The sequence below is a fragment of the Arachis hypogaea genome, chromosome 2 (assembly GCF_003086295.3).
Source record: "Arachis hypogaea cultivar Tifrunner chromosome 2, arahy.Tifrunner.gnm2.J5K5, whole genome shotgun sequence".
Lineage (NCBI taxonomy): Eukaryota > Viridiplantae > Streptophyta > Magnoliopsida > Fabales > Fabaceae > Arachis > Arachis hypogaea.
In genome coordinates this window covers 102,847,636-102,862,599 of record NC_092037.1, presented here as the reverse complement: position 1 = coordinate 102,862,599, position 14,964 = coordinate 102,847,636, and the positions used below count along the sequence as shown (strand labels likewise).

Genomic DNA, 14,964 nt, shown 5'->3' with positions numbered 1-14,964 from the left:
GTTTTATGGATACTTTTCATACTTGTGTTGTGTGTATAGAGGTGATTTCTTCTCATCAATAATCTTAACTTAAAAGATCGAGTTTTACCAAAAATCAAAATTGATTTTGCATTAAAAGCGCCCTATCATCAATTCTATGTATTAAGACTTAATTAAGATTGTGTCAATATTAATTTTCAATTTCGAGAAATAAATGGTGTGCACAAACAAGAACTTGGTAGGAATTAATCTCAACTTTGTTGATGTAGATATGTGCATGATTTTCATTTTCAGATCTGTTGGCTTTATAAAAGTACCGTTTTATTATTGTCAAATAACAACCTCAGTCTTTTGTATGGGTCAACACATTTCTCACACTTACCTACTCCATCGTTGGCGCATATGTATGTAAACATACTATTTATATGTATTTTGTATTAGTTATTGATGATTTTGATATATATATATATATATATATATATATATATATATATATATATATATATATATATATAACGAGAAAAAAGGTCAGGAGCCAATAAATTCTAACTAACATTTGATTAGGATTTGTCTTTTTTTTTTCCTGAAAAGAAAGACAAGCTCAATATATTAGGTGGAGTATACATAAGTTACAAAATAACAGCAATTCAGTTTTTATATCATTTTTAACATAGTCATCAATAACATAAATTATTTTTCACACCATTCTTTGAAGCAATAAAACAATTTAGCAACACAATTTACCGTAGTTGTAGTTTTATGCTGAAAAATGTGTTTATTTTTACATAATGAAACATTTTATATAACTGAAAAGAAACTCATTAATTATGTTTTACATTTGTCTTTTTTTATAGACATCAATTTCCAACTCTCAAAGTGTTATTTTATGAATTCTAAGATACTCCAAACACAACCCATATGAATAATTCATGTGCATCATACCTGCCAGGCAAACTTACACTAACAAACAGATGTTGTACAGATTCAACTTTTTTATTACACATAGCACAAATGTTATCATTTTGATCAATGATATCCAATCTATTCAAACGATCCTTTGTACTAACTCGGCCTACTAGCACAAACCAAGTAAACAACTCAAACCGAGGGGGCACTAATCCTTTTCAAATTCCATTTGTGAACTTGTAGCTAAGGATATCATCCACCAAAGTCTGTTCCTGCAAAATCTGCACAAATGAGCTAATAGTATAAACGCCATTTTTGTCAAATTTTCATACCACTTTATCTTGTACTCCTGTTATCAATCTCACATCATGCAGGATATCCAGCAATTGATTCAAACTGTTAGTCTTCCATTGGAAGTTCCACACTCACTCTATCCCGTCCCAAAACCTACAATCCCCAATTATGGATCATTTGTTATTTAAAACCAAGAAGAGTCTCGAAAAGGAGTCTTTCAGCTTCCCATACTGTAACCATATATCCTCCAAAATTTGGTTGATCTACCATCTCCTACTTCCATAATAAGTCCATCAATAATCTTTTGTCTGACATTTTGCTCTTTTATTTGTAGGTGACATATATCTCTCCACGGGTCTCTTTTGTCAATAACTCTTCAGTAGACAAAAGCTGTCTAGAGTTCAGATTATTGCACAAGTACACAATCTTCTTCCACAGTGGACAATTTTCTTTAGAAAATCTCCACCACCACTTGAACAATAAGGCGGTATTACGAACCATCACATCTCCCACACCTAATCCTCGTAAATTCTTCGGAGCCTGAATCATGTCCCACTTTACCACAGCCAGCCCAGGTCGACCATCATCTTTCTCCCAAAAGAACCTTCTTTGCAATAAAATTATTTTTTTCGCCATCGCAACTGGCATTTTATACAAGCTCAGATAGTAAATGGGTATGCTATTAATAACTGACTTGATGAGAACCAACTTTCCTGCTTTATTGAGTACTTTTGCTTTCCACAAGTAAATTGTTGTAACTGTTATATATCGGTTACAAGTTATAATTTAGCCATAACTACAAATACCAAAACGCCAGATATACATTTATTCTCGACTTAAAACACCATTATTCGGAGATTTGACAGTTACTATTATTTCTCAGATATAAAAAAAATGGTAAAAAGATTATTTGATTCATTGTATTCTGCAAATTAAAGCTTGTTATTACTCACTTACTTACTTGAGCGTCAGAATGCCTTTTGCAGGCCCTTACTCCTTTGTTTTCTCACCGCCAACATATATCTCATCTTGAAGAAGAAATTGCAAGCATTCACCAGTGGACGAGTTATACATTGACCAAAATCAGCAAGAACATTTGGCGCCCACCGTGAGGTTTTGAAATAAAGACCTTTTGTTTCTATAGGCCCCAAAATTTCCTTCCTTGATCATGGCTGACTTACCTCCTCTCATACCATCTGAACTTCTCCGATCCGGATGGTAACAGGGTTACAACAGGCCAATTAACGCATGGCGGAAAAAAAATTAACGGATGACAAACCAAATAGCTGAGCTAACCAATGTTCGGATTGAGCATAACAACGGTCACAATGAGCAATTAGATGATGAAGAAAATAATTCTGATCTAACACATGTTTTTGAAACTCAACAACCTGAGAAAATTCAACAAAATGATGATGAAGACGATTTAGACAACGCTGTTGTACCATTCATGGCCGACGTTATGAGCTTCAAGTTACCTAGGAACTTCACCTTACCGCTAACGTTTATTCCCTATGATGGCGTGGGAGACCCAAAAAAGCATATTAAGAAATTATGATCTATGATGATCGTTAACAGTGCTTCTGATCTTATTTTATGTCATTGCTTTTCTATTTTTTAAACAGTGCTGCACTTGACTGGTTTTTCTCTTTGCCTGTAGATTCCATTTCACGCTTTCAGGAGCTCGCCAAACAGTTCGAAAATCAATTCGCTGCATCTTCTATCTACTTGCATGACTTTGACTATTTGAACACTATTAAACAAGGACAACACGAAAGTTTAAAAGACTACATCATTCGCTTGACCAAAGTTGCAATGACTATTCCATACCTCCATCCCGAGGTGCACCAACATGCTATAAAGAGTGAATTCCACCGAAAAAAATTTCAAGAAACCATCACAGTGGTCAAACCGAAGACCTTGGCCAAATTTCGAAAAAAGGTTAAAGGTCAAATGAAAATTGAAGAGTTGCAGTAAGTTCGGAAATCCGAGAAAAATCAAAACAATAAGGAAGATGACAATGTTGGAACAACAAAAAACCTTTTCAATTAGTATCATGTTATGATTCTTATACCCAATTCAACACTTAAAAAAAAGACATCATCAAAAAAATCCTATTTTCACAAGTAATTAAAGTTCCATTGTGTATCTTTTTTTTCACAAAAACACTATGTATTTTTTCTGCTAATTATAGTATTACGCTCTTTATTTTTTTGTACTAATACTTTTGATACGATCTTATACACATATTCTACTATGTTATTAATTGAACGAAAGTCTCATTTTCTTTGTCCCAACAAATTTAAGAGCCATAACCACTCAGGTAATATCAAAATCTCTTGATAATTTTGCGATTTAAAAAAGACTCACCATAATTATAGTAAATTCTGACCAAATATCTCTCTAGCTAACACTTATTTTCTATCTAATGATCAAATATAATCAATTGGTTATTTTTAAATAATTAGTATTAAAATAATCAATTTTATTAATATATTATTAAATATTTTAATATATAAAATTTATAACCGTAAATAATTTCTTCATCAATCACCAAATTAATGTCGTCTTGATTGTAGATATGATGGAGGAATCATTTTGATTTATAATTTAAAATCGAAGTATCATTTTGATTATTTAGTTAAATTTGAAGGACTATTTTGATTATTATCTTATGCCAACTTAAAAATTAATGTGCAAGCTAAGCAAAATTTTTATTAACAACATTAACTTAATAATTAATAAAAAACCATTTTAATTTACAGTTTAAAGTTGAGGAATAATTTTAATTAATTTCAAAACTAAGGGACCATTTTAACTTTAAAGGGAAATTGTTATCTATAAACTTATTTCCTGACCTCAGAAGACTCAAGTCAATGATGGAAAAAAATCACGGTCAATAATATTTAATTTAAAGATAGGTCAAAATAAAGCTGCAAAGAAGACCGGCGGCTGTGATGATAAGCATTTTTTTCTTGTGGATAATGCATTATTTGAATCTATATATTAGTTTATATATATACTTCGTTGAATAATTATAAATATTTTATTGATATTTAAATATGATGATTGATGAATGTAGTGTTCATGCAGCAGCCTGCCATGTTAGAACAACTAACTGTATATGTTAATTAATACACAAACTATATAATAAGCTCCATTATTTGACTCGTTGACTTATTCCTCATCTTGAATTCAACCTATGAACTTTCTCCCATACTTTGTTGGAGGCCAAGACTCAACTATCATTAAGGACTTAATTACGTTATATTTAATAATTAATTTGATGCAAATAACATAATGTGGTTGTATTTCCATGTGCTACAGCCTTAATGTGAGATTCTGATCTGTTGGTTGTTTTCGAACCCATCCATCATTATTTAAAATTTCATATATACTTTTATAGTTTTTTTTTTCAGTACTAATTTAGAAACTATACATATGCAATGTATGTGTTATTCTAATTAATCACAATTCAGAAGTGTATATAGTTTTAATATTTCATCCTGATCAAGTTCAATTCATCATGTCACGTTCATTTGTGATTTGCAGCCCCCTAATCTGTCGTTATGTAATTAACTGATCTTTTTTGCTTTCTGTGACTAGAAATAATATATTCGGGAGTTTAAATCTATAAAATTGTATAGTCAATTTTAAAATCTCTAGAATAGTATTAAGTAAAACACCAATATTATCTGGTAATTAATTCGTTAATCTGTTTAAATAAGTGTTAAGTAAGTGTTAGGATTCAAATTATATATGTAATAATTTATTGGCTATTAATAAACTTTTAAATAGAATATAAAGCTTTAATCTGTAATAAATTAATTTTTAGCATCGTTGAATTAAAAAATACTGTAAAAAATAAAAAAATATTTAACGAAAAAAACTACGTTTTTTTTATTCAAGCTAGGGGCATTTAGAAAAAAAAAAGAAAAGAAAAAAAGTTTAAAGAAAAATATGGAAAACCTGTATCGATATTTTCACTATTGTAAGTGATGGATATGAGTGAGTTTACGTGGAAACTCAGTTGCTTTCCGTTACCCATGCGAACAACGTGGAATGTCACTCGGTGGTTGCAATTATTTATTTCATTCATTAATTTATAAAACTGCATTGATATATACATTAAAATTAATAATTAAAATTAATTATTAATATAAAATATATATTATTTAATTTATTTTTAATATATTTTTTATTTATTTATGATTAATTTTAGTATATATTTATCGTAATTGTTGAAAAATATGTAAAGTTATATGTCCTTTTTCGTGTAATTAGGTGTCGTTTTCCCAAGCCGTCACTAAATACTACAAATTGTTAGATTTTGTCTTCATTGAAAACATTTAACTCTGCGTTCAAACGGGGTGGCTTAGTGGCTATTGCTTCTCTCAATAAAGAAAGTTTTAATCAAACCCCAAATTTCCTCATTGCAAGTGGTAAATGTATAATAATAATAATAGACACAAGTACTACTCTTTTAAAAATATATTTACCAAAGATTTTTGATGTAACGTTGTTTCTTGCACTTGCCCTCTCGGTTTGTATATATCTCTGAAGAAACTAGAATACAAATTTCCAAGAAGCTCCTAACATTTACTCGGTCAACTGCACTTTCCAATACATTGTAAAGCTTAAAGCTTCAATCCAAAACAAATTTCATACTAAAATATATGATCCCAATATGGTCATGTGGTATGTATATATGTCTAGTTTTAATTGAATTCAGAAAAATATAGAAAGTCAAGTGTCGCTAATTATGTCTGACATTCAATGTATACGACTAATATTGGTGCTATTCAACGTATATATCCTTAGTAACTACTATATAATTGAATAATAATAATGATTTTCTCTATATAGTAACATATTTAATTTTCATCAGTCTATAAAATAACAATTGTGCACAAAAGAATAACTAAGGAAAGAATGTCGGAGCAAAAAATACTAGTAGAAATGAAATTAACAGTTAAAACGCATATTAAGAATATTATTGAAAGATTAAAATATTGTTTTAATAATTAATAAAACCGTAGATCTAAAGCAGCCATAATAAAAGGAATAAGAGTAATAATAGATAATTAAAGAAGTAGTAGCCAGCTAAGTAGTAGTAATGTGTGTAAATAAAAAATAAGAGAATTACATACAATGTAGTTGGTGCTTTCACCAACTACTACGCTCCAATGTTGTTCCACTAGGCAGGCAAGCCCAGCTACCAGAGGAGAGAGAGCCTCCACAAAACATAAAAAACAAGACGCCACGTGTCACAATCTAAAACCGTCCATTAGTCTCCCACCAACCCCCTCCCTCCTTGCCACCCCTTATGCTCACCTACCAAACACACCAACGCATCAGATTTCCCTTCTCCCCCTTTATATAATAACCCCTCTCTCTTCCAACCCCTCTCAGGAAATCATTTCCACTTCATTTCATTTCATTTCCATTTGCATTTCATTTGGTTTCCTCTCTTCACTTCCCCGTAACCGACTAACAACCTCTTCAGATCCGTTTCCCCATCACTACTAACTAACATGGACACTCACGTGAATGGTGATGCCACCTTCTGTTTGAGCGCCAACGGTCAGGTGCCACGTCACGACCCATTGAACTGGGGCGTCGCAGCCCAGGCTTTGGAGGGGAGCCACTTGGACGAGGTCAAGAGGATGGTCGCCGAGTACCGGAAGCCGACAGTTAAGCTTGGCGGCGAGACTTTGACTATATCTCAGGTGGCCGCCATTGCTGCCAAGGACCAAGGTGTCGCCGTCCAGCTCTCCGAGGAGTCCAGACCTGGGGTTAAGGCTAGTAGTGACTGGGTTATGAATAGCATGAACAATGGTACGGACAGCTATGGTGTCACCACCGGCTTTGGTGCCACTTCTCACCGGAGAACCAAACAGGGCGGTGCCTTGCAGAAAGAGCTCATTAGGTACGTATAATTAGTTAATTACTCTTTATTATATTATTCTTAATTATTATTGTTAGATTCGTTACAGATTTAACTCTAACATATATACGTAATATTAATCTCTTTAATTATAAAAAGAACAATGTCTTTCCATATTAAAAAAAGTAGCTAGACATCAGGAGAAATCTATCTATAATAATAATAAATTAATAATAATGCCGAGTTAAATAGTGTCGGTAATGAGTAAAAATAAGTTCAATAATTCAATTAAAAAATTTTCGTTAAGAATATAATTTAGAATTTATTATAAAATAAAATAATATTAATAAAATTAATCAAACATGAATCGAATGAATTATATTTTTTTATTAATTTTATTAAATTCTCTATTTTGTTTCCCTTACAGTGTCTTTTATGTATCATACATTTTTTGTTTGATGTCTAAAAATAGTTAGGAATGAATTATGCTATAACTTTTACGCCTTATTATTGTAGTGAGATTCTAATTTCAATACGAGCCACTAATATATTATATGTATCTTTTTCTTTATCCCGCACAAAATTAGTAATATCATGAAATAAAGCATTTTCGGACATTCTCAAGTTAACCACTTTAAGTATCTATAATTGCCACGACACACCGCACCGCGATGCTGTCGCAATTCATGAATAATTGAATATACGTGACATCCTAGTAGAATCTGTTTTTTATAAACGATAATAAAGATCTATGACATAATTAATTCACATGGTGCGTAAATCTTTTTACTGTTTATGTCATCCGTACATTCTCATAATTAACAATTGATGTTAATAATTAGCTGGTTTATAATAGTTATTAGAAGTAGTAGCAAGTTTTATTCTTTAACCATTTTTACCAGTAATAATAAATGCCATAATGTAAACGTGGTTATTATTTATCATAAGATACAGTAGTATATTTTGGCAAACATGTGAAACATGACCTATCAAATTTACTGTTTTTGTTAGATGGTAAATAGTAATGGATCCCTAAAACTGAACAAGTATTGTAGGGAACACGAGGTACCCGTGGAACAAACAACAAAAGGATTATTTTTTGATAAATCATAAGCATGTTGGGGACCCTAGGGTAGATAGATGTCCACATCATATCCGGTACTGCCAGTTCTTACACTTATAATTATTGGATTTGGTGTCCAAGCCCTAAATTTAACCAGTCAACGTGGTGAGTTGATTAAAGTCGAGAGTTATAATTAATTATTCACCAAAAATAAAAAAAGTTCCGTTTGGTATTTAATATTAAATATATATAGTTTGAAAAATTGTTAGGTGAAACACGAGCGTTGCACGTGACATGGAGTTAGGTGGGTGCATAGTCTTCTATAGTTACTAACTTTTCTTAGTGCTAACTCCTAACTCCTTTGGCTAACTCGCTAGTCACCATCTTTGACTTGGTGATTCCTCATTTTCTAAGTTACTTTCCATTTTATTTTAAAACTTGACGGCTCTAAAATAGTACTCTAATTGACTATTGACTATTCCCCACCTAACTGCTAACTATACTTGTGTTATTGAATTAAAATTTACCTATGATTCATTGTTGATTAGGAATAATTAAATTACATAAAAGATTTCTCTAATCCTTAGTTCTTTTTTCTTCTTTCAGGTTCTTAAATGCTGGAATATTTGGCAATGGAACAGAGACAAATTGCACATTGCCACACACAGCTACTAGAGCAGCAATGCTAGTGAGGATCAACACACTCCTCCAAGGCTACTCAGGAATCAGATTTGAGATCTTGGAAGCCATAACCAAGCTTCTGAACAACAACATTACACCATGTTTGCCACTTAGGGGAACAATCACAGCCTCTGGTGACCTTGTTCCATTATCATACATTGCTGGTTTGTTAACTGGCAGACCAAATTCAAAGGCTGTTGGACCCAATGGAGAGATCCTTAATGCAAAAGAAGCATTCCAAGTGGCCGGAATCGGATCCGAGTTCTTCGAGTTGCAACCTAAAGAAGGCCTTGCACTGGTGAATGGCACTGCTGTTGGTTCCGGACTAGCCTCAATTGTCCTATTTGAGGCCAATATCCTAGCTGTCCTGTCGGAGGTTCTTTCGGCCATATTTGCGGAGGTGATGCAGGGGAAGCCAGAGTTCACTGACCATTTGACACACAAATTGAAGCAGCATCCTGGACAAATTGAGGCTGCAGCCATAATGGAACACATTTTGGATGGTAGCTCATATGTCAAAGCCGCCAAGAAGTTGCACGAGATTGATCCGTTGCAAAAGCCTAAACAGGACAGATATGCACTTAGGACTTCACCTCAATGGCTTGGCCCTTTGATTGAAGTGATTAGATTCTCAACCAAATCAATTGAGAGGGAAATTAACTCTGTTAACGACAACCCTTTGATTGATGTGTCAAGGAACAAGGCTTTGCATGGTGGTAACTTTCAAGGTACTCCAATTGGTGTGTCTATGGATAACACAAGATTGGCCATTGCATCAATTGGGAAACTCATGTTTGCTCAGTTCTCTGAGCTTGTCAATGATTTCTACAACAATGGCTTGCCTTCAAATCTAAGTGCTAGTAGGAACCCCAGCTTGGATTATGGCTTCAAGGGAACTGAAATCGCCATGGCCTCTTACTGTTCCGAACTGCAATATCTTGCAAACCCGGTGACTAGCCATGTCCAGAGTGCTGAGCAGCATAACCAAGATGTGAACTCTCTTGGTTTGATTTCAGCTAGGAAAACAAATGAAGCTGTTGAGATTCTCAAACTTATGTCATCGACCTTCTTGATTGCACTTTGCCAAGCCATTGATTTGAGGCATCTGGAGGAGAATTTGAAGAACACCGTGAAGAACACTGTGAGCCAAGTTGCCAAGAGGACACTAACCACCGGCATCAACGGCGAACTCCACCCATCAAGATTCTGTGAGAAGGATCTTCTCAAGGTTGTTGATAGGGAGTACTGTTTTGCATACATTGATGATCCTTGCAGTGCTACATACCCTTTGATGCAGAAGCTAAGGCAAGTTTTGGTGGAACATGCACTTGCAAATGCTGAAACCGAGAAGAATGTGAACACCTCAATCTTCCAGAAAATTACAACCTTTGAGGAAGAATTGCAGACCCTTTTGCCTAAAGAAGTTGAGGGTGCAAGAATTGCATATGAGAATGGACAAAGTGCGTTACCGAACAAGATCAAGGAATGCAGGTCCTATCCATTGTACAAGTTTGTGAGGGAGGAGTTGGGGACTGAGATGCTAACTGGTGAGAAGGTTAGGTCACCTGGTGAAGAATGTGACAAATTGTTCACGGCAATGTGCCAAGGGAAGATCATTGATCCTCTTCTTGAGTGCATTTCTGAGTGGAATGGTGCTCCTCTTCCTTTATGTTAGGTTTAAAGTTTGGTTTCATCTTTTTCTTTCTGTGTTTGTATTTTTTATTATATTGCTAAGAATTTGGTTTGTTTGTTAAGCATGTGGGAAATCAGATGCAGAGATTTGTTAAGCATTAAGAGTGAGTGTGATTAATGATGTAATAGATCAGAATCTCTCATTTGTTTGCCATTGCTTTTTGGGCACAGATACAATACCCAGCCTTCTATGTAAAGGAAGTTCTTTCACTTAAATAATGCTTCTAAATTTTCATTCTTTGTGTGTTATAATCTTTTAACTAATTGTCTTTTAACTTTGCTACGAATCATTATTAGTAGCGAGTTTCAATGGGAATTGTCAAATGCCTCTTTGATGCCGGAGATGACAATTCAGCCAATTTCAGACTATTAATTTCGAGAATAAAGGAAAGACCAAAAGAATATGTCAAATGTTAATGGAAGTGTATTAAGAAAACTATTGCTTTCTTCAGTTATTAGAATTAAAAAATCACAAATTATTGCCTTAAAAGAACACTATTAGAAGAAGCAAAAGAATATATATGGACCAACTCATTCTCCAGATTTTCCTGATTATTATACTTGTGTAAAAACTTGGTATACTAACATAACATGTTATATATATAAGATTAGGTGAAAAACTCAGATAAAGTCGACTTCATGTCAAGTTGATATATGTCAAGTTGATATCTGAGAGCCGTTAGATAAAAATTTAGTCAAATCAATCAAATTATCTAATGGCTCTCAGGTATCAACTTTACGTGAAGTCGACTATATCTGAGTTTCACTATAAGATTAACCAACTTTTATGTTGTTTTATTGACAAACGCCACAAAAAAGAAAATAATAAAACAAAAAGTATATTTATTAGAAGTTTAAAACTTAGAAGTATAACGGAAAAAACTGCAAATAACTAATAAATATATTTGATTGTAATTGTGCTGCGTAAGAATCAATCCATCAAACAGAGTGTGTGTCGCCGTCAACTATGGCTTCTTCTTGCATTCACCTCCTCAAACGAACCCTCCGAAGCGCCCACCTCCCATCAAACCCTACCACCCCAGTCGCCAGATTCTTCTCCTTCGCTTCTTCCACTCCGATCCGCGCCACTCTCTTCCCCGGCGACGGTATTGGCCCCGAGATCGCCGAATCCGTCAAAAAGGTTTTTCCTTCACCTTCTATTCTCTTCGATACGCCATTTATTTATTTTCAATTTTTCTTTTGCTTATTTGATTTTCTTTTTGGCATCGGTGCATGGTTTGAGTAAAGATCTCTCCTTTTTTACTACTGATTGTTTACCTCTTGTGATTAATATTTTCAGCTGAATTTTCCTGTTTTACGTAACATAAATTTATGAAAGTAAAATTAAGATGATTCGTAAGATATGCTCTTTAATTCCGTAACTTTGATTTGATTTATGTAAATTTAGATTTACGGTTCACTACGTCATGCTCATGCAAGTATATATTTATTTCGTTACTTAATGTTTTTGAAAGCATAATTTGCGTATGGAAATGAAGTAATGGAACTATGCTTATGTGTTTGATACTATGCGTATGTGTTTTTACTCATTTCCAGAGTTATAGTTAACATGTCATAACTTTTCGTTGGAGTTAAACGGATCCTTTATTAACAATCCCAACTCTCAAGTTTCGTATGCTGCAAAAATATGACTCTTGTAGTATGGTATATTAATAGAAAGAGACTTGTGTTGAATCAATGTAATGCTTTGTAAACTCTTACAGTTTCAATGATTAGATATTCAAGGAAGCTGAGGTGCCCATAGAATGGGAAGAGCACTATGTGGGAACTGAAATTGATCCGAGAACCCAGAGCTTTCTGACATGGGAAAGTTTGGAATCAGTTCGGCAAAATCGGGTTGGCTTGAAAGGGCCAATGGCCACCCCTATTGGAAAAGGGCATCGTTCATTGAACCTTACACTAAGAAAAGAACTGAATTTGTATGCAAATGTTCGACCCTGCTACAGCCTGCCTGGCTACAAAACTCGGTATGATAATGTAAACCTTATCACCATCCGTGAAAATACTGAAGGAGAGTATAGCGGTCTTGAGCATCAGGCAAGTTTCACACTTTCACAAATTTTGATGTTGGATGCTATGAACCAAGTTCTGATTAATATATCTTTTAGTTTTTTTGTGTAACAGGTTGTGAGAGGTGTAGTAGAAAGTCTCAAAATTATTACACGCCAAGCAAGTTTAAGGGTGGCTGAGTATGCTTTTCACTATGCCAAGGTACATGGAAGAGAGAGAGTGTCTGCTATTCACAAGGCCAACATTATGCAGAAGACTGATGGTCTTTTCCTCAAGGTCCAACAATACATACAAATACCTATAAGTGTTAATCTCAAGATTTATTTGTGATCCCTACCTAACAGTGACCTTGTATTTGGAAACTTGTTCTAGTGCTGTCGTGAGGTTGCGGAGAAGTATCCTGAGATAAAATATGAGGAAGTTGTCATTGACAATTGCTGCATGATGGTATATCTGTGAACTTGGATGTAGGATACCACTGTATATGGAAATTCTTTTAGTATTATAAAGGGAATGACATATGTTCTATTTTACCATCTACAGCTTGTGAAGAATCCTGCTCTTTTTGATGTATTGGTGATGCCTAACCTTTATGGTGATATTATCAGTGACCTTTGTGCTGGCTTGGTTGGGGGATTGGGCTTGACACCAAGGTATAACTTTTTGCAGTTTAGTCAACAAAATCAAGAAGTTACAATCTTATCATCTGACCTTATTTTATGCCTTTTTCAGCTGCAACATTGGTGAAGGAGGTATTGCACTTGCTGAGGCTGTACATGGTTCAGCACCTGATATTGCTGGAAAGGTAAGGTTGTGTAGAAATGAAACTTGGCTTGGCTTATGAGAGTAAGGTTGCATAGATATGAAACTTGACACAGGGTGGCAGGCAGGGTCACCCTCATTTGAGGGTTATATAATATATACTGTTGCTTGCTTATATTTTCCTTTGGATTTGTGCAGAATTTGGCAAATCCAACTGCTTTACTGCTAAGTGGTGTTTCAATGTTGCGCCATTTGGATCTCCATGACAAAGCGGATCAAATTCAAAATGCCATCCTCACCACAATTGCAGAAGGGAAGTACAGAACCGCTGATCTTGGTGGCAAAGCAAAGACAACTGAGTTCACCAATGCAATTATTGATCATCTCTAAATTATGCTTTTGAGTCAGCAAGTAATTGCTGACAATGATTTTGTTTTCTGTTAATGACTTAATGTTCATCCCCCCTCCCCTTCTCTTTTCCAGAGGAATAGGACCTCAGCATAATGGAAAACTCATCTAAATGTGTGACCTTGAAACCAAAGACATGGAGTGAGCAGCCTCCATGCAGTCTTATGGCCTTTGACAGGGGACAAGTCTCTAACACTTCTAACATGCACTTTGATTGAAAACCTTCCTTACTCCATTCTAGTATTCTTGTTAATGATCTAGCTAAATAAAAGTACCATACAATGTTTCGTTCATTCATAGTCGTCAATTTTCTTGTCTGTGCCGGTTATTTGCTTAGTAACTTATTCGAAATTTGCTTGATTCAATCACTACTATCTATATATACACTTTGTATTTTATTTCTTATTGGTTCAGGATATATACACGTTGTCTAAATCATGATTTGAAGATATCAAATTTGGGAAACAAACACACAAGTTTTTGTTCCTGTTGGAAGTACATAGATCATTATTCATTGGTCATTGGCTAGGTAACTAAGGTCAGACAATACCATTCATCCAATTAGCCTCCAACAACCACGTAGTGTCAAGGGTTTATTGGAATTTTGCTAGTGCTTGTCAAATATGATGACATTAATAAACTACAGATGGAAGCAATGTTATGGTCTATGGATCGGGGACCAATAATATCCTAATCTAATGAAGCGAAGCTCCAATACAAACCATATAAGGTTTTGGTAAAGGGCAAAATTGGAAACATGCAGCGCAAAAGTAAACAAATTTTGTCTCCATCAAGTATCCAAAGTATCATCGAATATAAATCAATATTAGCTATCTAAGTTGATATAACAAAAGGGAAAAAAACACACGGTTGTTGGAGAAGATTATATCTAGAAGAAAAATATTTCCTATGCTTAGTTTGTTTTGTGTAAATAAATTGATATATACTACTTTACTAATAGATAATTACAGTGTAACTTTCACATTTTATCAACAATAAAATAGAGGGCTGTTAATTCTTTCTTTTTTTGTCTAAGCTTGGTGACACTATATTCCTTGCCCGGAAAAAAAATGTCTGGGGTTGGTGTGGATTTTTCACTATCAATCAATGTTATATATAATAATAATTTGACTTTTATTTTCTTAATAATAAATTATACATATAAAAGTATTATGTGTATATTTAAAATCCATTATTATTTATTTATGTATATATATATGTTTTTGTATATATTTATATTTAAAATATATTTTATTTAAAT

At 33.9% G+C, this 14,964-nt stretch overlaps 2 protein-coding genes across 3 annotated transcripts; both read left to right on the top strand.

The window, feature by feature from the left end:
* The first annotated feature begins 6,102 nt into the window (after nt 1-6,102).
* LOC112760446 (phenylalanine ammonia-lyase) lies at nt 6,103-10,737 on the top strand. The gene is made up of 2 exons (XM_025808116.3): nt 6,103-7,108; nt 8,736-10,737. Exons 1-2 carry the CDS (start codon nt 6,714-6,716, stop codon nt 10,483-10,485), a joined length of 2,145 nt encoding a protein of 714 aa, XP_025663901.1. The 5' UTR covers nt 6,103-6,713; the 3' UTR covers nt 10,486-10,737.
* A 365-nt stretch (nt 10,738-11,102) lies between these two features.
* LOC112760462 (isocitrate dehydrogenase [NAD] catalytic subunit 5, mitochondrial) lies at nt 11,103-13,996 on the top strand. 2 transcript variants are annotated; one of them, XM_025808118.3, is made up of 7 exons: nt 11,103-11,643; nt 12,240-12,560; nt 12,648-12,809; nt 12,906-12,980; nt 13,077-13,186; nt 13,266-13,338; nt 13,494-13,996. In XM_025808118.3, exons 1-7 carry the CDS (start codon nt 11,470-11,472, stop codon nt 13,683-13,685), a joined length of 1,107 nt encoding a protein of 368 aa, XP_025663903.1. In that variant the 5' UTR covers nt 11,103-11,469; the 3' UTR covers nt 13,686-13,996. The 2 variants fall into 2 exon arrangements, with proteins under 2 accessions (XP_025663903.1, XP_025663904.1); XM_025808119.3 differs by having other exon boundaries at nt 11,372-11,643; nt 12,227-12,560.
* The last annotated feature ends 968 nt before the right edge of the window (nt 13,997-14,964 follow it).